Source organism: Heloderma suspectum, chromosome 1 (genome assembly GCF_057233095.1).
Source record: "Heloderma suspectum isolate Gila_16-S chromosome 1, 16-S_ref, whole genome shotgun sequence".
Classification (NCBI taxonomy): domain Eukaryota; kingdom Metazoa; phylum Chordata; class Lepidosauria; order Squamata; family Helodermatidae; genus Heloderma; species Heloderma suspectum.
The window spans coordinates 336,289,135-336,312,674 of record NC_139458.1 but is presented as its reverse complement, the minus strand read 5'-3'; the positions used below and the strand labels follow the sequence as shown (position 1 = coordinate 336,312,674).

At 41.3% G+C, this 23,540-nt stretch overlaps 1 protein-coding gene across 1 annotated transcript in view; it reads left to right on the top strand.

Moving 5' to 3' along the window:
* Window positions 1-22,787, top strand: part of LOC146359540 (uncharacterized) — a 180,118-nt gene extending 157,331 nt beyond the window's left edge. Inside the window, exons 23-24 of the mRNA XM_084816571.1 lie at window positions 17,748-17,955; window positions 21,708-22,787. Of these exons, the coding sequence (XP_084672697.1) occupies window positions 17,748-17,955; window positions 21,708-21,890 (391 nt within the window). The 3' untranslated portion in view covers window positions 21,891-22,787. The remainder of the gene's footprint in view (window positions 1-17,747; window positions 17,956-21,707) is intronic.
* Window positions 22,788-23,540: the final 753 nt, after the last annotated feature.

The window sequence follows — 23,540 nt, the reverse complement described above, 5'->3', positions numbered from 1 at the left end:
GGGGAGTAGGTGGCGTTCTCAGACCTTCTGTTTTTCCCTTTGATACTGCCATCCTCCACTTCCAGAAGTACAACAAGCAAGTATAATTGCAGAAACAGAAAAAACAAACGTTTAATTAGATTTAAGTACCAATCCCCAGATACTACTGGTAGTTTAAGTTCACAAATATTTTTTGAAACTCGTCAGTCTTGTAGTCTCGTAATTGCTAGGAGTTTCAAACAGCATACAGTAGATGATACTCCGGCCACGGACCTTAGATTGCAGCCCTTCTGCTGCGCTGCAAAAGCAGCTGCTCTTCCAAGATTTCAACCCGATGGTACTGTAAGATTCCCCTTTTAATTCCAGGGGAATTTTTAAAGGGTTTCTCAACCTTTTCATAGCTGTTTTAGATAAGCAACCTGCTGGAGCCATGTCATCTTGGTCACTGCCAAGATGACATGGCTCCAGCCTGAAGTCCTCAGGCCAGGATCTCTTCTCGATTGTCCCAGAGTGCAGGACAGGGAATACTGGGCTCAAGTGACAGGAAGCCAGCTTCCGGCTGAACATCAGGAAAAACTTCCTGACTCTTACAGCAATACGACAATGGAACTGATTACCTAGGGAGGTGGTGGGCTCTCCCACACTGGAGGCATTCAAGACAAGTCTGGACAGCCATCTGTCAGGGATGCTCTGACTTGGATTCCTGCACTGAGCAGGGGGTTGGACTCGATGGCCTTGTAGGCCACTTCCAACCCTACTATTCTATGCTTCTATTATTCTAATTCATGCAAGCACTTTTGGGTCTTTGGGAAATTAGGAATTTAAGTTTAGTTTCAAGAAATATGTTTTTGCATAATTTTTTCATTGACTTGTCTTTGAAAACTAGGACATTGCTTTAAAAAATGGGGGGGGGGGCTGTGTCCAATGCAATCCTCATACAAGGATACTTGCACAAGAAAAATTCCCCACTTCCCCTCCCCACTGAAGGCTCCTGCCCCCCCACCAAGCTTTTCTGAGGGTTATCTATGGGGAACTGCTATATCTGGGACTTTTTGCTTCTGATTTTTTTATTTTGTAGGCTTAATGCTTTTACTAGTTTATTTATGGCCTATATGAGGAGTTTAGCACCTGCAGTAAGTATGGAGATAAGGTTCCTCCTGTGCAAGCACTGGGTCATTACTGACCCCTAGAGGGATGCCGCTTGCGCTGGCATTTTCATGGCAGACTGTAGCGGGGTGGTTTGCCATTGCCTTCCCCAGTCGTGACTACCTTTCCCCCAGCAAGCTGGGTACTCATTTTACCGACTTCGGAAGGATGGAAGGCTGAGTTGATCTGAGCCAGCTACCTGAGACCCGGCTTCCGCTGGGATCGAACTCAGGTCGTCGGGAGAGTTTCAGTTGCAATACTGCCACTCTGCACCACACGGGGCTCTGCAGTAAATTATACAAACAAGTATATAATTGTCAGAAATACTCACTGGTACAAGCACCGATTACTTCAGACGTACTTAAACTGACAGAGCACAGTTGAAGTTCTTAGTAACAACCTGCTTAAGGTCTATCAGATTAATCAGGAAGTGACTTAAGTGGTGTGTGTGTGTGTGTGCGCACGCATACGCGCGTATGTGTATAAAACCAAAATAACATTTATCGTCTTCAAGTGACTTCATATCAATTAACTCATTTTACAAGGACCAAGTTGTTTATTTTTCTAGCAGCCAGTCCAATGAAGTCATCCTTGGATGGAAATGTCAAACTTTCTTATGTGTCATCTTCATCCTTGCCATCAGTAAACATTAATCAACTGAAGCAAAGTATATAGAGAGTTTCAGAGGTCTGAACTTACAATATGTATATGTATATCTCATGAAAAGTTTTGTTTCTAAATGAAGTCCATTTATTCTTGAAACTAGGGCTGCCACCAAAACTGATCAAAGGCAGAATTCAAGTTGCTCAAAAAAATCTGGCATAATTTCTGGAATCCAGTTGTTTTTCATCAAATCTACCACATGTACATCCAGGGAGAAACTGTAGACATTTACAGTGATTTCACACTTTACACAAGTGAGCATTATGTATTCTCACAGTACCTACCTACTTCTTCCAAACTTGATTAAACTGGCATATGGAATAAATTTGTATGTGCAATAGTGACTCATGTTTTTAAGTACAACAAGTTGCCTACTGGAGTACGTCTCTGATAAACATCATATGCATGCACAATAACAGATCAGGCCCCCGTTCCCCACTCCAATATTCAAAGAAAACTAATCTCTGGTTCAAGATCAGCAGAAATCAGAGCAGGTTTCTCTGGGAAGATTTGAAACAAGGTTGCTTTAAAACCAATGGCTGCTTCCAAACAAGCATGGAAGTCATATTTTTCTTTCCTTCTAATATTCCCCTTTTCTCTTGCCTTAATCAAACTGGGATGGATCTAAAGAAGTGCAAGTGGTACTTCCCCTGTTGGGACTTCTTCCCTCCCTTTGAACTCCCCCCAAAAGCCACTCCTATGGGTGGAGATACCAAAATACACGGGAAGTGTTTGGGCCTGCACCAGTAGCATGGCCACTTATGCATTGCCAAAAAAGAGGAATCACATCATCAAAAAAGAGGACAAAAGAGGACACCCATTTGTATAACATTTGCATATGCTAATTGATATAGTATAGAATTAGAAATAACAACTATAATTTAAATAGAAATATAATTCATCTCACGATAGTGGGGAAGATTGATCAGGTGACCTGTGTGCCTGCTCAGCCTGCTGTCCAGGAATTAACCATGGTTGGGCAACGTCAAGGCCTCTGCTTGCCTTTCTTATGGTCCTTTATCCTTCTGCCAAACTTGAACTGCATAGCGCTTCAAATAGAGGGCTCTCCCCTGTAAAGAAGAACACCTGGTGGTCACCCTATGACCAAGTGTCCTTCTTTATGGGGAGAGGGAATCAATGGAAGTTGAGATGGGCAAGACTTGCACAAGTCGAAGTGTCTTCCCCTAGCTTAAGGGATCCTCTGGAACACAGCCATCATAAGCCTATAGGGCAGGACCTTGCTGGTTTCATTTTTGTATGGCACTGACAAGTAGTGTTGGTAACTAGGGCACTTTAAAAAATAATAATTAAAGATAAAAATGAAAATGGTAGTTGGAAGCCCAGACCCATAACTCTATGATGTGCATCTAAAGTGGAATTTGCAAGAATCTGGATGTTTGCTCAAATATGTGACAGTGTGAAGAAACCATTAAGTATTTATTATTATTTTAATGTCAAAGGACAGGTGTTTAGAGTTTTGATTGGTTATAAATTTTGTACTATGGTTAAATAGCTCAGATTGAAATGAAACACGTAAAAGTATCTGATTAGGTTACCTGAAGGATCGCCTCCTCCCATATGTGCCTGCCCGGACCTTAAGATCATCATCAGCGGCCCTTCTCCGTGAGCCCCTGCCAAAGGAAGTGAGGCGGGTGGCTACTAGGAGGAGGGCTTTTTCTGCTGTGGCACCCCGGCTCTGGAATGAGCTCCCTAGTGAGGTTCGCCTGGCGCCTACATTGTACTCCTTTCGGCGCCAGGTGAAGACCTTTTTATTTTCCCAGGCATTTTAGCTTTCTAAATTTTTATCTTTGCTGTTTTAAATCTGTATTTTAAACTCCTGTACTGCTGCTAGGTTTTATTGTGGTTGTATTGTTATATTGTGGTTTTAATGTTCTATATATTTTAAATTGTTTTATTGTGTGTTGTTTGGTTTTAGTTTTTGTGAACTGCCCAGAGAGCTTCGGCTATTGGGCGGTATAGAAATGAAATAAATAAATAAATAAATAAATAAATTAGGCCTAAAAACTCTGCGAAGGTTACAGTGTATGGGAGCTTGACTGCTAACAGAGGCATTGGTTACAGTTGCTAAGGAGGTCAGCACCTTTTCCATTTAGCAGTACTGAAAGTGAATGTCAGTGGTACATATTAGGGTGTGCACCGATTCGGCTTGAACCAGTTCAGAGGCCACTCAATTCGACTAGGATCCGAATCCAAATCTTGATTTGGAAATCCAGATCTCCGTGACTCACATTGACTATAATTGGAAATCAACAAACAGCTATAACTTTTCTTTGTCTGAATTTATGAAATTTGCAGGCTCACTAGTCCCTTATGAGGAGAGTATGCCTACCAAATTTTGGCAGTATCCCTGCCAAATAGTTGCAGGGTGGGGTTGTGCTATGTGCCTTTAAATGTTGTTGTTGTTTTTGTTGTTGTTGTTTTTGAAGGAACTGCTGTTACCGTTTTTATTTCTTGGAAGAAGTGGATGAGGTTTGCATGGATGGTTGCCCCTTCTGAGGGGATCAAGCCTACAAGTTTCAGATAAATAGCTCATTGAGTTTCATGAAAAATGAGGCTTACAGTTTGGGGGCTTTCAAAAAAAGGGTGCGCTTATCCCCCTACATTTTTGTGGGTAATTGTTATGAAAGTTACATACTGCATAGAGGTGAACCTAGTTAAGGAACCTGCAAAATTTCAGATGGATAGGTGCACCTTTTTATGGAAGGGAAGTTCAAATTTGGGAGGGGAATGATTTAATTTCCATTTTGGTGGCAGGGGGTAATTTGTATGAGAATGGAATATGTCGTAATGGTGTCCCTAGGTAAGAAACCTGCAAAATTTCATAAGGATAGGTGTAGGTACTAGGGAGTCATGATGAATGAAAGACAGGTTAAGACATTTTTGTTTTCTGCTCAATTGCACCAAAGACACAGAAAGTGCAATAGGACAGGAGTGGATGATGAACGTGGAGAATACAGTAGCAGAAGCAGAAAGGCTTGCATATCCAGCATTTTCCAAGCATGCATCCAGTGCTACACCCTACCACGTCCCAGCCTCCACCAACCCTCATCTCCATTCTGGGAGAGAGAACAAGCAAAATCCACTGAATGATACATCAGTCCTGCAATATATTGCTTCAGCATCCCTCCCCCAAAGCACTGGGGTTCCAGCACACTGGTAAAACCATTCACTGTGACTAAAATCAGGGTGTACATGCATGGAGACATTCAAAGTGTATGTAAAATGCATGGCAGCAGCACACACATGAGTTATTGGAATGTGATGGGCCAGGCAGAATTTTGCAAAACAAACGAACACCTGGCCTCAGACAAAGGAAATAGATTACATGCTGGAAATATTCCATTCATTTCTGCCTCAGAATTTTAAAAATGGGAAAAGCTGGACAGAGGGATATAGAAACGATCAAACACCAAAAAGCCTGGAGGAGTTTTTTCCTATGATGGTCTGAAAATAGCTTTGCAGAATAAGTGGGTTTTAAAGAGAAATTTAAAAGAGAAGATCGAGCTGACTTGATGGATACAGTGAGGAAAAGCTGACATCCTAGGGGATGTGTCAGCAAGACAGAGACAATTACAGACGTGTGATTGGATGTGTATCATAGTGACATCAGAGGTCAAAAACACATATTGCACAGACTCATTGTCAGACTAATTTTGACTCTGTCTTCTTGAAAGTGACACACATTGCTGTCTTGAGAATTCAAGAGTTATATGATGATTCCAAACAAATCTCACAGCCAAGACTACATGTTTTGACTCATGGGTTGGGGGGAATGTGGGAGGGGCATCCATAATTCAGATAGACCAACTTATTTTGTCCAAGTGTGTCTCTTGTTGACAGCTATTCCAGTCACATGATGAAAGTGAAAAAAGTATATCCGTGAAAGCTGATGTGATAGCAGTTATGTACAACCTACCAAACAAAACATCATGATATTTTCCTCCACTGATTGCACTGTTTAAGACATGCTTGTGGCTATAAACGGTGTAATCCATCTGATTCTGGAAACTCTGTACTAAGGGAAATGGCTGTTCGCTTCCACAACACTTGCAAGTGTGAGAAACTCCAGTGTCTAACTAGAATTACAACATGGCTCATTAGCCCCTATGCCCCTGAAACTGAACGATATGCTTGGCCAATAGCTGAATTAAGCTCCAGTACAAAACTAAAAATAGAACACATTGAGCCCCCTTTTTTGTTGTGAAAAAAAGCTTCTCTCTGTAGTATTGAATATTTTCGGCTATCTAAAAAAGCTAGACATTTTTGGTCTCCAAGGAAGTTAGCCTGTTACCTCGGAGACTGTTTCCTTTAGAGGCAGCAGTGTTGCTGAGGGGATGCCTTTACTGCTTACCTTGGCAACCATGAATTGCTAAATACTCTTCCCATGAATGCAGGTCTTTCAGTGCCATTTGCCCTTGCCCACAGGTATAAACATTCTTTCATGAAAAACGTCGAAGGAACTGTATGCTGCATACATTTTTTAAAATGATAAACAAAAGCATATTATACAACAGAATAGTTCCATAAAAACAAATTAAATTTGAAGATCGGGTATGTCTTTAATGATGTGGATCCTGGATATGGCCAAATGTCCTTTCAGCATATAGAGTTAGTACCCATTCTGGGTTGTGACAGTGAAGAAATGGACCAAAGGAAAGCTTAACAGGATTTTCTGGTTTCTATAAAATGGTAGAATATGGGGAATATATGTTGAGGGCAGCTATAAAGGACTAACATGATCCCCACTGGTCTTTCTTACTGGCATGAGGCTCAAGAGGATCGAGTACAGCAAAAGATATGACCAAACAGTGCTACTAGCTCCCCCTCCTCTGCCCAGGTTCACAGGCATTTTTTAATGTCTCACTAGGCAAACACTACAGGCAAAATTCTCAAAATATTTACCAATACACAGTCCTTGTGCTGGAATAAAAGGGATTTGTTGTTCCTCCTTTCCAGTAAATGAGGCTGTTGCAAAGGAGCTGAATCAAAAATAATTCACTCTCCTCCCTTTAGTAAACTGGAATTTGGTGTGTACTGTACCAGCCATGGGGTCTATATTACTTTTTTTTTATGGGTTAGTCATTCCCATAATGTTAGTATTTTACCTGGGGAGGGGAGGGGGATGTGAAACACACACACACACACACATATTGGCCATAATAGCTTCCATATACATTTGCATTGCACATGCAAAATACTAGGGGAAAAGTTTTACATTCACAAATGCACAGGTGGGGTGTGGGTTATCCCCCCCCCCCAGACAAGTTTTATCAATCCAGAGCTAGTGTGAATGTCACTTAGGGGGCCCTAAAGCTGGATATGGGACTTTGACCTAATGAACTTTGCTTTAGTTAGTAACTAGGGTGCTTCCAGACGAGGCTTTCATTGTGCAATTGCCCTGGCATATTCACAGAATTTTATGGGGGATCGAAATGTCACCTTCCATTTGTAACCCTACTGTGCTTTCCCACCACTTCTTCCATCCATCTTTTTTTTTCCCATAGAAAATCTATTCAGGAGGAAAAGATGGAATAGCTGTGCAATGTCTTTTAATTGTTTTGTGTTAGGTGCCCTCCATCTGCAAGCACCCCTGGGCCTGAGAGAGCGGTCTGAAGGTGATTGATGTACTTCCATCACTGAGTTGAACTTGATCTTGACAATCCTTGGATATTAGACATCTGGTAGGGGAAAAAAACAGCCAGCTAGGTCATTCTCCACTGTATTATAGATTAGAGATAATCCATAAGAATAGAATAAAAGCCCTACTGGATCAAACCAAAGGTCCATGAAGTCCAGTTTCAAATAGTGGCCAGCCAGATTCTTCTGGAAAGCCTACAAGCAGGATATGAAGGCAATTATCCTACCCGATTCCCTATCCCCCCTCCATTGGCAACTGATATACAGTGGCATATTATCTCTGAACATGTAGGTTCCATTAGCTATCATAACTAGTAGCCACTGACAGAGTAAAACAGAGGTTATTTTGGATTGCAGTGAAACAGAGACAGAACCATGCACACTACTTTGAGAGTTTGAAAATTCAGTTGGTTTACTCAAGCATGTTTTAAAAAATTTAACAAGCAAAATACAGAAATATAAGTATATTATACAACATAATAGTTCCATGAAAACAAATAGTTTGAAGATGAGTTACGTCTTTAATAATGGGGATCCCAGATATGGTCAAGTTCTTACCCATTAGACCATAACATCCACTTGAATTTACAAAGATGGCCTTTCCCATTCTTCCAGTTACATGGAGAGCAAAGTATGATGGGAATATTCAACTTCTGATGTTGTCAGCATCCTTGTCTTGTCTTGTCTTGTCTTGTCTTGTCCTGTCCTGTCCTGTCCTGTCCTGTCCTGTCCTGTCTTTTGTTTGATCTGAATCTTTGGCTCATAAGTAGTCAATTATTTTAGAACAAATCCTCAATTTTGTAGCCCAGTACAATTCTGTTCAAAGATAACTTCTCATGAGAGATCTCACGGAGGTTAGGGTAACAAGGTTAAGCAATTCTATTCATTTTCCTATATCTTGACTTATTCCTCCTGTCTGCGTTCTACCCAGCTTAGCAATTAAATTGTCAGTTGTCCAAATTCTTCCTAGTTCCCCAGATTCTTCATACATGAAGAGATCTTCATGAGAATGCATTTTGTGCTCAGTTTAAACTGCAAATTAATAAAAGACATATTGCTTTGTTATCACTCCACTCCAAGACATAGACCAAATTACTACTTGGAAACATTTCATACGCTTTGTCCCCTCTGGCCTCAATCTTCAACCATTTTTGAGATGCTGAGGAGTTGTTCCAGTCCCTGGATTTAGAGAGCATGCTACAATAGATTTATCTTCCATGAATTTTAAATGCCATCTAAGCCAGTGGTCAATACCACATCTTGTGGCAGCAAATTATGCATGACCTAAAGATATACTTTCATTTATCTCTCCTGGATTTACTGTCAACTTCATAAGGACTTCCTGAGTTCTAGTATTATGAGAAAGACAGCAAAAAAATTATGTCTATTTTCTCCACTCCATTGATACTCTCATAACCTTCTATCATACCATCTTCTTTCGAAAGTAAAAAAAAATCAAATGCCTTAACCTTTCTCCTTTTGTTACAGAGAAGCTTCAGATGCGCTGGCTTGCTGGCATGTGTTTTGTGTGCTGTGTATTTACTTGGAATTACCCTGACACCTTGGTTCAAGAAACCATTTTGGTTCTGTAAGGCACAGCCTGAAAAGTTGCTAGGAGGAACATTGTAAGGCTCTGGATGGCCACAGAGGCATGGGAACCACACTGTGTACATGCTTCCTCCATTGATTAGATATAAGGAGTAGCTCTCTGTAACTGTGGAAACATGCAAATTGTCATCCCTCCACCCAGGCAACTAACCCATGAGATTAATCAAGTGACTTGAGGCTCTTGGTGTATTTTTGAATCTAGAACCAAAGCTGAGACCTTGAAGCTAATCTATGCCCACAACATTATTCTAACTGGGCACCCAACCCAGAAGTAAAGACCTTTCAGTTCTCTTTCCTCTGAGGTCAGGTAATTATAACCACTCCTACTTCTTTCCCTTTCATTTTCTTCTAAATCTATCCATTTCTACCTCCTGTGGCCTGTCTTTCTCTGTCTTGTAGTTAAGCCTATTATACTGGCCTGAGTGCTAGTGGGTGGGTCTATTAACCAAGCCATTTTTCCTTCTGTAATTAATATGTATGTGGGTATGTATTGAGAACAAAATGTGTAAAAATACATTATTGTTTTTTTACATTTAGAAGTAGCTATTCCCCACTTTGGCAAGAGCATAGTATCTAAATCCACTGTGTGTGCACTACACCTCAGCTTAAAGGCCCCCTTAGACCCACATGTTTGTGGTTACACATGTACTAAAGCTAGTTTCATGTCCATGTGCAGCAACACATAGGAAAGATGTTATAATCCTTTGACCATTGGGGGGGGTAGAAGGGAGGATCTGTACTTTTTCCAGTTCCTTGTTATGTTTTTTTAGATGAATCAATCACGACTGTATACAGTATTCTAAATGTGCCTGCAATATAGATTTATATAAGGGTATTATAATATGGCCCCTTCATGGATCACTGCCTTGTTGTGGCGAAGGGGCTTGCGTAACTCAGTGAAGCCATAAGCTATGCCGTGCAGGGCCACCCAAGATGGACAGGTCATGGCAGAGAGTTCTGACAAAATGTGGTCCACTGGAGAAGGAAATGGCAACCCACTCCACTATCCTTGCCAAGAAAACCCCATGGAACGTATCACAAGGCTAAAAGATATGACGCTGGAAGATGAGCCCCTCAGGTCAGAAGGTGTCCAATACTGGGGAAGAGCAGAGGGTATTTCCAAGTAGCTCCAGAAAGAGTGAAGTGGCTGGGCCAAAGCCGAAAGGACACTCAGCTGTGGATGTGTCTGGTGGTGAAAAGAAAATCCGATACTGTAAAGAACAATATTGTTTAGGAACCTGGAATGTCAGATCAGTTCATCAAGGTAAGCTAGAGGTGGTCAAACATGAGATGGCAAGATTGAACATCGACATCTTGGGAATCAGCGAACTAAAATGGACAGGCATGGGCGAATTTAATTCAGGTGACCATCATATCTACTACTGTGAGCAAGAATCCCTTAGAAGAAATGGAGTAGCACTCATAGTCAACAAAAGGGTGGGAAAAGCAGTACTGGGGTACAATCTTAAAAACGATAGGATGATCTCAGTACAAATCCAAGGCAAACCATTCAACATCACAGTAATTCAAGTCTATGCCCCAACCACTGATGCTGAAGAAGCTGAGGTTGATCGGTTCTATGAAGACCTACAACACCTTCTAGAACTAACACCAAAAAAAGATGTCCTTTTCATCATAGGGGATTGGAATGCTAAAGTAGGAAGTCAAGAAATCACCAGGATAACAGGCAAGCATGGCCTTGGTGTACAAAATGAAGCAGGACAAAAGCTAATAGAGTTTTGCAAGGAGAACACGCTGATCATAGCAAACACTCTTTTCCAACAGCACAAGAGGCGACTCTACACATGGACATCACCAGATAGTCAATATCGAAATCAGATTGATTATGTCCTTTGCAGTCAAAGATGGAGAAGCTCTATACAGTAAGTAAAAACAAGACCTGGAGCTGACTGTGGCTCAGATCATGAGCTTCTTGTTGCAAAATTTCAGCTTAAATTGAAGAACGTAGGGAAAACCACTAAACCATTCAGGTATGACCCAAATCATATCCCTTATGAATATCCAGTGGAGTTGAGGAATAGATTTAAGGGATTAGACCTGATAGACAGAGTGCCTGAGGAACTATGGACGGAGGTCCGTAACATTGTTCAGGAGGCAGCAACGAAATGCATCCCAAAGGAAAAGAAATGCAAGAAAGACAAGTGGCTGTCTGATGAGGCTTTACAAGTAGCTGAAGAAAGAAGGGAAGCGAAAAGCAAGGGAGAAAGGGGAAGATATATCCAACTGAATGCAGAGTTCCAGAGAATAGCAAGGAGAGACAAGAAGGCCTTCTTAAATGAACAATGCAAAGAAATCGAGGAAAACAACAGAATGGGAAAGACTAGAGATCTCTTCAAGAAAATCGGAGATCTCAAGGGAACGTTTTGTGCAAAGACGGGCATGATAACGGACAAAGAAGGCAGGGACCTAACAGAAGCAGATGAGATTAAGAAGAGGTGCAAAGAATACACAGAAGAACTATACAGGAAAGATCTTAATGTCCCTGATAGCCATGATAGTGCGGTCACTGAACTTGAGCCGGACATCCTCGAGAGTGAAGTCAAGTGGGCCTTAGGAAGCATTACTAACAACAAAGCTAGCGGAGTTGACAGTATTCCAGCTGAGCTATTTAAATCCTAAAAGATGATGCTGTTAAAGCGCTGCATTCAATATGCCAACAAATTTGGAACACTCAACAATGGCCGCAAGACTGGAAAAGGTCAGTTTACATTCCAATTCCAAAGAAGGGCAACGCCAAAGAGTTTTCAAACTACCGTACAAATTGCGCTCATTTCACATGCCAGCAAGGTGATGCTCAAAATCCTACAAGCTAGGCTTCAGCAGTATGTGAACCGAGAACTACCAGAAGTACAAGCTGGGTTTCAAAGAGGCAGAGGAACTAGAGATCAAATCGCCAACGTTCGCTGCATCATGGATAAAGCAAGAGAATTCCAGAAAAATGTCTATTTCTGCTTCATTGACTACGCTAAAGCCTTTGATTGTGTGGATCACAACAAACTGTGGCAAATTCTTAAAGTGATGGGAGTACCAGACCACCTTACCTGTCTCCTGAGAAACCTGTACGAGGGTCAAGAAGCAACAGTAAGAACCGGACATGGAACAACCGCGTCGTTCAAAATTGGGAAAGGAGTACGACAAGGCTGCATATTGTCACCCTGCTTATTTAACTTATATGCAGAGTACATCATGAGAAACGCCGGGTTGGATGAATCACAGGTCGGAATTAAGATTGCCGGGAGAATTATCAACAACCTCCGATATGCAGACGATACCACCCTAATGGCAGAAAGCAAAGAGGATCTAAAGAGCCTCTTGTTGAGGGTGAAAGAGGAGAGTGCAAAAGCTGGTTTGAAACTCAACATTAAAACAACGAAGATCATGGCATCTGGCCCCATCACTTCCTGGTATATAGAAGGGGAAGAAATGGAAGCAGCGACAGATTTTACTTTCTTGGGCTCCAAGATCACTGCAGACGGTGACTGTAGCCATGAAATTAAAAGACGCTTGCTCCTTGGGAGGAAAGCTATGGCAAACCTAGACAGCATAGTAAGAAGCAGAGACATCACCTTGCCGACAAAGGTCCATCTAATCAAAGCTATGGTTTTCCCAGTAGTAATGTATGGCTGTGAGAGCTGGACTATAAGGAAGGCTGAGTGCCAAAGAATTGATGCTTTCGAACTGTGGTGCTGGAGAAGACTCTTACGAGTCCCCTGGACTGCAAGGAGGTCAAATCAGTCAATCCTAAAGGAAATCAACCCTGAGTGCTCATTGGAAGGACAGATACTGAAGCTGAAGCTCCAATATTTTGGCCACCAAATGCGAAGAGAAAACTCTCTGGAAAAGACCCTGATGCTGGGAAAGACTGAAGGCAAAAGGAGAAGGGGATGGCAGAGGATGAGATGGCTAGATAGCATCACCGATGCAATGAATATGAATTTGAGCACGCTCCGGGAGAGAGCGGAGGACAGGAAGGCCTGGCGTGCTATGGTCCATGGGGTCACGAAGAGTCGGACACGACTGAACGACTGAACAACAACAACAAATTATAATATGGCCCTTTTTATCGGTCTCCCTAACAATCCCTAACATGGAATTTGCCTATTTTAACTGCTGCAGAAAGATTCATGCTCCTAACTATTGCATTAATTTTTTTGACAGTTTATATGCCATTGCCACTAACTAGCCATGGCACTCAAGGTACATCATACAATCTAGGCAAATCCATATAAATCTCTTACAGTGCAGTGCTATACTTATCTATTCAGTTTTATTGAGCTCAGTGGAACTTACTCCCAGGTAAATAAGCATAGGACTGCAGCCTTAGTAATAATGTAACAGTAGAGGTCTGATTGACAATCTTACAAATTGTACTTTTCTATACTAACCTTTCAGTCCAAAGAGCTTATTGGTGACCATTTTGAAATCCAGAACGGGGGGAGAGTTGTCTTCCAATTCTATTTAAGTGTGTTTTGTATTAGCCAGATTTGCTTACATATAACTTCAGGTGATAATAGGAGTGAAGTAAGTTGAAGCTATGGGAAGGAGTTATTTCAAGGTTAAGGGTATGAGACTACACACCTTTTTCTTCTTTTCAGAACCAGCCAGTATCTTTAGTTTTTATGTTCAAAGTTCAGGCATGCTCCTATTTATGCTAGTAATGCAATATTATATGCAATGATCTAACATTTTGGGAAATAACATGGGATTCACCAAGGGAAGAAGCTGAACCCAACTCACAGATTTTGAAAGCCTTTGACAAACCTTGGGATCAGCTCGGGGACCAAAGCGTGTAAGCCTAGCATTGCCAAATAAAACATGCAGATCACTTCATCAATTACAAGTGGGAGCCACACACCAAGAGAGCCCGGTGGCAATCAGTCAAGACCAGAAAAACTGGCTACCTTTTGGCCATCTACTTCACTTTCTGGATGGAATGTGAACACAGCAAACATTCACACAAAAAAGAAAAAAAAGACAGTACCTCCTAAACCTAGCTGGGAATTAGGTTGCTCAAAAGAGAGAAAACATTTCCATTTCAACCATTTCCTCTCATACTTACACTCGTGGGTTTTTTTTTTTTTTTAAAGATTATTCTGAGTTTAAAACATGAACTTATTGGATATGTATTTTTTAGCAACTTAATCCACAAAGTAACGTAACTAATGTACTTAAATATAGCAACATTTGTTTTTCTTTAATGGTCTCTCCAGAATGCTCCATCTTCGTTTTTTCTTTTTTCTTTAGTGTCACCTCCTCCTCAATCACTTTGTACAGAATTGGCTTCCTCCCAGTAGTACATCAGGTTGGCACCATCACACTTCAAACTGTTTCCCAACTGGAAGGTTTCCCATTGCCCTGTTAATGCCATCAATTAATCCAGCAGCCTGTGCCATTTATGTGGCACTCAGTCAACTCCTTTGGACTGCTTTCTTAAGGTTTTGTGGAACAAAACCTAGTGCTCATTGCTTGGAAAATTAAGTGAACAATGCCACTAATTTACTACTGCAGAGCCTGAGGTTACTATCCTGAAACCAACTGACAGAAAGCATTTCTCTTGATGTCATTGAAACTTCTAAACAGTAAAGCGGTCTCAGCATTGCAGGCTTCTCTCACAACAGGCACACAAGATATTCCCATTCACAGCAGGATAGAAATAACTATTGGAGAAATATATGCATTCCTTCATCTTTGAGGTCACTGTGGAGATCTACAAATGGAAAGTTGCACTTCTGCGGGCCACCTGTTCCAGAATCTTCTAGAAAGCTGTATTACTGATGTGCAATCAGGAGACATTTAAACCATTCTCTTCCACAAGAATTGGACATCAGTGACTGCAGCTGAGGAAGGTTCCAAGTTCCAACCAAAGACATATTGAAATAACTACTGATGCCTTATAGATAGCATCCTGTGGGTAAGCACTTTAAGTTAATGCCATTTTGGAAGCCATTTGTGATTTACATAGGGACTGCATGAAGATTGAAGTATTGAATGACATTTTACTTGGATGTAAAATATGGCTTAGGACCAGTCTGCCTGAAGATGAGCCTTCCCTCATATGTTCCTGCCAAGCTGCTAAGATCATCTTCAGATGCTCTTCTCTGGGTGCCACATCACACAATGGTAGGATGGGTGGCTACCAGGGAAAGAGGCTTCTCTTTAGGGGCCCCCCATCTATGGAATGCCCTTCCCAGGGTGATCCACCTGGTGCCTTCACTGTATACATCCTCTTTAAGCAGGCATTTAAGCTTTAATCTGGTACTTTATTAATTTTTACTACTGACTCCTCAATGTATTTAATTAAAATGTTTTTATTGTTTAATATTGTATTAATTTGATACTTGTATTGTTGTATTATTATTTTTATTTATTATTTTTGGTTATGTTGTTGTAGTTTGGTTTTGTAACACACACACACACCCCCAGGGCATTTGCCAGCTGGGCAATATACACATCAAATAAAAAAATAAAAAAATAGATGCACAGGGGGAGAGGAAGCAAAATCTCTCTACATTTCAGCAACATAAGGTTAGGTCAAAGAATAAGGATTAACTGTGTAAGTTTGGATGCACAATTTGATGTGGGGGGAATTGTGAATTTTCTTAGCTTAGAAAACAAACAGAGAAACTAGGTTAACTGGCAGAGGTGTGCTGCAGGATTATAATTCTTGGTGTTGTTGTTTTTTCTTTTGTTCCTCATTGTGAGTCTTTGAGATAGGGAGCCATCACATTTTACCATTGATCAGTCCCAATATGCTTTTGGATAAGGAAGGCAAGACTTCTAAATAGAAAAATAAATAAAATACCAGATACTTGAGTACAAAATACACAGGATGGCCAATGGTCAAATAGCCAGCTTCCTCTCTAATGGGTATGGAAGTGACAATCAGGAAGGGAATGTTGGTATTTATTATTGGGAAAGTTGGGCATTTAGATATACTTGCGCCACTCACGCTTGAGGTGCTGTGTATATATATTGTATCTATACCAGTGCACAAAACATAAAATGTGGATTGGTCACTGGTTAATTGTCTGGTTTTGTGACTGCTACATTTACACCCTTACTTTGTTATCACAAGGCTGGAATAATTTTACGTGGCCAAGGTACAAATAAAGGCATGCTAGATTTCTATCAGAATTAGATACTGTATAGTATTATTGTTGTCTATTAGTTCCAGGACTTCTTTGTTTGCCAGGGCACTCAGCGCTGGCCCGAGACATTTCCCTGTGTGAAACACAGCACCAGATGTCCCCAGCCATGCTAGGGCTAAAAGCTTCGCTGGCATCACTCAGACATCAGCTCCTCCCTTAATCTATCTGGCTGTCCTGGGAAAATGCTGTCCCCAAAGTCTGCCACCTTAAGCCAATGGCTTCATGGTAGGCCCAGCTTTGAGGATACTTGATATCCCCATGGGTTGGATCCAAAGATTTTTACATTGAAGGAAGAGCTTTGCTTATGGAAGGGGTCTTTCCATGAGCACAACTCTCCTGAAAGGAACAGAATTTCCTTCCATTCATGAAGTTGAAAAAAAGAAAAAAACCTTTATGTCCAACCCAGAATAATCAGATGAAGCTGTTCATTTGCTTTCCTCACCTGGCCATCAGACAGCATTTTAGGATGAGCCAACCTTTGATTTGAAGAAATGTCCCATGCTAGCTATGTAAGAATTTGTGCAGCATAGCAGCTGGATACAAGTTCTCTGGATGCCTTTAGGCACATCTCTGTCTTTCAGCCTATCACACGGCGTATCTGTGAGCATAAAATAAGCCCATGAATGAGATCTACAGAGGAAGGATCATAACACATGTAATTAATGAATACTCTGTTGAACCAGTCCAGTATGAAAAGTACTCAAAGAAATAAGTGTGATAATTCTGTCAAGCCCTGCATTATATATTGCTTTCAGATTTAATTCATTGTGTGAATCAAATCCTATCGGGGTAGGCGGCCGCCTCCAAATGGAGGGGATCGTCACCTCTGTGCTTCAGCCACCCTGCATTTACAGCTAGACAGCTAATTTCAGCTGTCTAGCCATGGGACCTCAGAGTGTGGGAAGCAGCAGCCGGACAACATGTAGGTTGTGACATACCGGCATTTCCGACTTCCCCGCCCCAACATGCCCCAGGAATGCCCCATTTTTGCCACTCCATGTTCCTCTTCCAAGTACAGAGCACAGGACCATTCCACACTACCTACGAGGCAGGGCAGGAGGGGGTGCAGGTCGGTTCTGAGTGAACCAACCTATCCTATGGCCATCTAGCTGCTGACCAGCAGCCATAGGATTGCACCCAAAGAGGGTTTTTTCATTTATGTGATTTGAAGGGATTCTGTTGTTTTGTAGTAATCCAACAGCAAATTTCACTAGGAAGGCTTGTTTCCCCAAAACACTTAACAGCTGAAAATGGGGAACAGATCAGATGTAGTAGTTTTCAGGGCAAGGGATATAACCTGCATTGAATTATGTTTTCAACATTCCCCTGCTCATAATACAAATCTCTTTTTGACAGTGCATTTGTCTTTAGGACTATTACCTTACAATTAAAAAATGTACTAGGAAACTGATATTGGGGAACTGTGTGGCCAGCAGCTCCTTTTCATCAAAAACGAGAAAAGAAGTATACTTCATAAAAAGGAGCAGATGTTTGAATAGTCTGCTCTTGCTTCTGTCTCTGTAGCCCTGTGATTAAGAAACTTATCAACAAACTGGATTTTGAAGCCTTAAGTGTTCGCATTGAGAAAGCAAAGGACCTTTGGCAGCTCCTCCAGGACTGCGACGGAGAAAAGGAAAAGAAAACAAACAGAATGTCTCGAGGATCAGTAAGCATTCGCAGCCTGGCACTTGAGTTGGCAGCAGGTGGATTTCCATTGGAGGCCATTAATTTTGTAAGTCAAATTCATTAAAATTCTATTTCCTTCTCATGGCTGGATGGCACCACTCCAAAATCTCTAGTTGCACTTCCTGAGATGATCACTTTCACCCATGCCCCTCAAAAGCCATGCACCTGTACAACACTGTTCAGGGACGGGGGCACTTTCTAGTTTCATGCTAAACTAGAGTCACAGGCCAAACATAGCTCTGTAGAGATGGATATCCTCCCTATGGCTTTTGCCTTCCAGACTTAGGCTTCCTGTAGCATGCATGATCCAAATGTCATATATAAATCATAACTTGGAGTTAGCTAAACAGATCAAAAGCCAACGTTACTTTGGCATGGTCGCTCATTTCCATTTTATTTTGTTTTCAGCTGAAAGTAGGTTCTCACTAGCAAAGGGATTCTATATGACAGGAAATGCAGATAATAAGGGCAGATGTTTAGTTTTTTTTGTTTTTCCCAGTATGTAGGTCAGGTCAAATTCAGATTTGTTTTTATGGAAACATTCTGCATCTTATTCATAAACTCTTCAAATAATCGTCACAGAAACCAGGATGGATTACATTACATTTCCTTTCTATTAATTTTTGTGAAGCACCCAGATAACTTCAGCTGTTGGGTGGTATAGAAATGTAATAAATAAATAAAATAAAATAAAAAACAGATATAGGGCTTTGTCTGCTTTTATTTTATTTTATTTTGTACCTCCATATTTCCTGACCGTACCCCAATAAACACATTTGCACTACACATTAACTGCTCTTGTACTTACACATTCAGAATCTAAGAACTGCTATGTTGGGTCAGACCAATGGTCAACCTAAGTCATCATTAGTCTCTTAAACTGGCTGAACTACTTCAGCAAAGTTCACAGCCAGGAAAAGATGCTGTTATTGAATCCATTATTCCTAATGTGTGTGTTTTTTCGTTGGGGCAGCTCACTGAGTAGATGGTACAGCGAGCTTTCTGCCATGGTCTCCTTTCTGAAGAGCTAAATTATTTATCTCACAGTACATTCATTTCTATATTACCAATGATGAATCTTGTCTGCCATTCTCTTGCTCTGGAGAACTTGCCTCAGAACTGTTGTTGCTCTTTCAGCCCCTGTTCTCAGCAATCTAATTTCCTCAAGCACACTCAGGTAACCCAACCCTATGAGTTACTGCACTGGCACAGTAGTTCATAGGGTCAGATGCAATGACCCCAACCCTGTTGCATCAGCACAGTTGGTTCACTTACACCAGTGCTGGCAAAGCAGAATCTATCAGCACTGCTGGGCTGGTGCTTTCAGCAGGAATCATTTATGTAACACCCCTGAATGAACTGGGGTGTGATTATTATTAACAATAATTTCTAAGACACATTTCTATGTGCAAAGTGCTTTACAAGTCTAATCTCATTTATCCTTGCAGAGAACTAGGTGATCAGGGCTTTTTCATGGCCACCCAGGGGGCATCGGCATTGGCAGTTATATGAACTGAGTGCCCCACCATGCCCAATTTCAAATTTTACTTTATCCAGTACACCATACTGCAGTTCATAAGCAAAACCTCAAGCTCCCCTTGTCCCCATTCTAAGGATTTTGTCAGGCAAGCAGAGTGGATATGGCAGCTTTGAACCATTTACTAGTCAGTAGCTGTAGCAGCAGCACAAATCACAGTTTGTGTTTTCTGCAGCTGAAGCCAATAATTAGGATTGTAATATAAAGCTACAATACTCAACTCACTCCTTGAGCATCCCAAATTGAAGTTAGTTGAATATGTAACTGAAGTGAGTAAGTTAGGAAGAAGGAGGGGGAGGGGCTCTTAACAAGTAAGTACCCAACAGGATTTAATGAAACTGAGGAGGATTTCCAGACAGTTACAAAAGTTGCCACTTTGAACGAAGAGGGAAGAAAGCTTTAATATACATCCCATCAGCCAAGCCCCCCTGCTTTTTGATTTAAAGGAAGGAAAAACAACAACGGTGAAAGTCAAAACCACTGGGTTCAGCTTCATCAGCCAACTCCTAAAAATAGGTCTGCTTTCTTACGGAAAGGTATACAAAGTAGAAGAGCAAAAACAGGCAATTTGAACTAAACTTCTCCAAGTCGTCTGAATTTGGTGCCAAGCATACAGGGCAGCCTGATAGTTAAGAGGCCTCTTGTGCCGTTTTTGGAACTTTAAAGGCACTAGTGACCAACTACTCCATGCTGGGAAGCAACCATGGAAAATAACCTGATCTGTAATGAACAAGCAGTGTAATCATTTTAACCATTCTTTGAGGTTTGCTTTTATGTAATTCAACATAACGACTTTAGCAGGCTCCTTCATCAGGGTTCTGGTTTCACATATGAAGGGTGGGTGAATAGTCTATGTGGTAGATGAAAAAAATATGGTACAATATGATCCCCAATCCTATCTCAATACAACTTTGTGGAGAAATCAGAACATTCCCTATTTCCTACCTGGACATCTCCCCTAGCTGCACTAAAACAACTTCACCTTTGCTTAATCCTTTCCTGATAGCTCCACTTCTGTAGGATGGGGCAGTTTTTCCACTGAAGATCTGTTTGTAGAGTAGGTTTTACTAGTATATATTCTCATGATTTAGGCTACGGTTACAACCTGATAGGGTTTTGTTTTATTTTTACTTCATGTTTTCTTTAGGAGCCGCTGCCTCGAAGCAAGCACAGCCATTGACTAGTAAAAGAGAATGTAACCAGATCTATGTAGACTGATGTGAAATTCCTTTTGCTGGTCTGTTGCACACAGACAGAAATGAAGGAACAGACACAGGTTCTTGGAAAAACAAGGGTCCACAACTTTATTAAAACATTTACAGCATCTGCAGCAGGCTAATGTGGATTGTTTAATATAAACTCCCCCTCCCATGTGGATAGTTATTGTGAGTGAGGAGATGGTAGGCAGCATTGCTCTATCCACCACATTCCTCTGGCTGATGACCCCACCCTGGCCAGCATCTCAGAACAGTTGCCAGTACTGTTCTTGGCTCCTCACAGCCGACATTCAAGAAGCATTGAGGGATGCCTGTCCACAGTCACTTGGACCAATAAGCTTTCAGCCTATTATACATCCTGTTAATGAGGTTTTGCTTTTGGAAAACATGGTGGTACTGCTGGGCTTCATTGCCTTGTTTCACATTCTGTTTGCTGCTTTGGGATCTGCTGCAAGTGTCAGTCTGAAGCACACTGATTCACTGAAGTTGATGTGATTTTGAACTGTAGCACTCGGAGGCCTATAGACTGTAATGTTTTCCATTGTCTATGTGCCAAAATATGGTTTTCTTATACAGTATAAAATATAGGCCCTATTATGATCGATACCATCCTTTTTCCAGCAGAAAAACAGTAGGGATGCTGTGGTACACCACCATATTTTTTCCACTGGAAGGAACAATTGTCCCAAGTCTTCCTTATGTCCAATTCTATCTGATGTCCTTTCCATTAGGAGGAGAAATCACAGCTGGATGTGCAGAGTAATGCACTGTAGGCAGAGAAGGTAAAAAAAAGCTGAATGTGCTTCAGAATGCACATCCATGTGCAGATGTCTGCCAGCACTTCATTACTCTCTACAGGATTCATATCCCAATGTATATCCACAACTATTACCCATGACTAGACCTGGATCAGGACATATGTGGTCAAAGCCTAATGTGCAACATTGTTGAGCTAAACTATAATGGGTTTCAGATGTCTCTAATTCCGAGCTTTTTATGAAACCAAGATAACATTCTTTTCTCTTTTCAATATTTTCTATTCAGGCCTTAAAGAAGTTCAACCGCACAGAAGCAAGTGTTCTGTCTTTCCTGGATTTTGTTACCTACATTCCCCTGTTTGTAGAAATCCATGAGGGTATAGTGCAGAACCCACTTTCACTCATTCCAAATACTATTCCAGATCTGAGAGATGAGATTCACATGGATGTAAACTGGAACACAGAATAAGTACTATCAGTGATGGATTCAGCAATACAAGAAGACACAGAAATGGAAATCTCAAATACAGATATTTTTGTTTGTTTGTTTGGAATTTGCTTAAAATTGCTGAGTATGTTTTTCCAAAATGCAAGTAACATTTTTGTAGTCAGTGCTGATCATGAGAGATTCCCAGTGCAGGAGTGGTCAGGTGATTCAACCTTTTTCACAGGTTAAATATTGTTTTAATACATTCAAATGCATGACAAACTGGATAATACTCTACTTTCATGGCCTGCTCACTGTAGTACTGATATGAACGATGTATTAACATGAGGTTATTGAAGTTCTTACAGTATCAATCAACTTAGTTCTAGAAACATTCACAGAACCAAACACAGATCTTGAAGCACAAATTTGTAGTTTCATATACCATCACTAGCAATCACAATTTGTTGTTGTTCTTTATTCGGTCAGTTGCTTCCGACTCTTCGTGATTTCATGGACCAGCCCACGCCAGAGCTTCCTGTCAGCCGTCGCCACCCCCAGCTCCCCCAAGGTCGAGTCCATCACCTCCAGAATATCATCCATCCACCTTGCCCTTGGTCAGCCCCTCTTCCTTTTGCCTTCCACTTTCCCTAGCATCAGCATCTTCTCCAGGGTACCCTGTCTTCTCATTATGTGGCCAAAGTACTTCAGTTTTGCCTTTAATATCATTCCCTCAAGTGAGCAGCCTGGCTTTATTACCTGGAGTATGGACTGGTTTGATCTTCTTGCAGTCCAAGGCACTCTCAGAATTTTCCTCCAGCACCACAGTTCAAAAGCATCTATCTTCCTTCGCTCAGCCTTCCTTATGGTCCAGCTCTCGCAGCCATAGGTTACTACAGGGAATAACATTGCTTTAACTATGCGGACCTTTGTTGTCAGTGTGATGTCTCTGCTCTTAACTATTTTATCAAGGTTTGTCATTGCTGTCCTCTCAACAAGTAAACGTCTTCTGATTCCCTGGCTGCAGTCAGCTTCTGCGGTAATCTTTGCGCCTAGAAGTACAAAGTCTGTCACTGCCTCCATGTTTTCTCCCTCTATTTGTCAGTAATCAATCAAGCTGGTTGCCATAATCTTGTGTTTTTTTGAGGTTTAACTGCAACCCAGCTTTTGCACTTTCTTCTTTCACCTTCGACATAAGGTTCCTCAGCGCCTCCTCGCTTTCAGCCATCAAAGTGGTATCATCTGCATATCGGAGATTGTTAATGTTTCTTCCAGTGATTTTAACTCCAGCCTTGGCTTCATCAAGCCCAGCACGTCACATTATGTGTTCTGCATATAGGTTGAATAGGTAGGGTGAGAGTATACAACCCTGCCGTAGCCCTTTCCCAATCTTAAACCAGTCCGTTGTTCCATGGTCTGTTCTGACCGTTGCTACTTAGTCGTTACACAGATTCCTCAGGAGGCAGACAAGATGACTTGGTATCCCCATACCACCAAGAACTTGCCACAATTTGTTATGATCCACACAGTCAAAGGCTTTAGAATAGTCAATAAAACAGAAATAGATGTTTTTCTGAAACTCCCTGGCTTTCTCCAGTATCCAGTGGATATTGGCAATTTGGTCTCTAGTTCCTCTGCCTTTTCTAAACCCAGCTTGTACATCTGGCAATTCTTGTTCCATGAGTTGCTGGA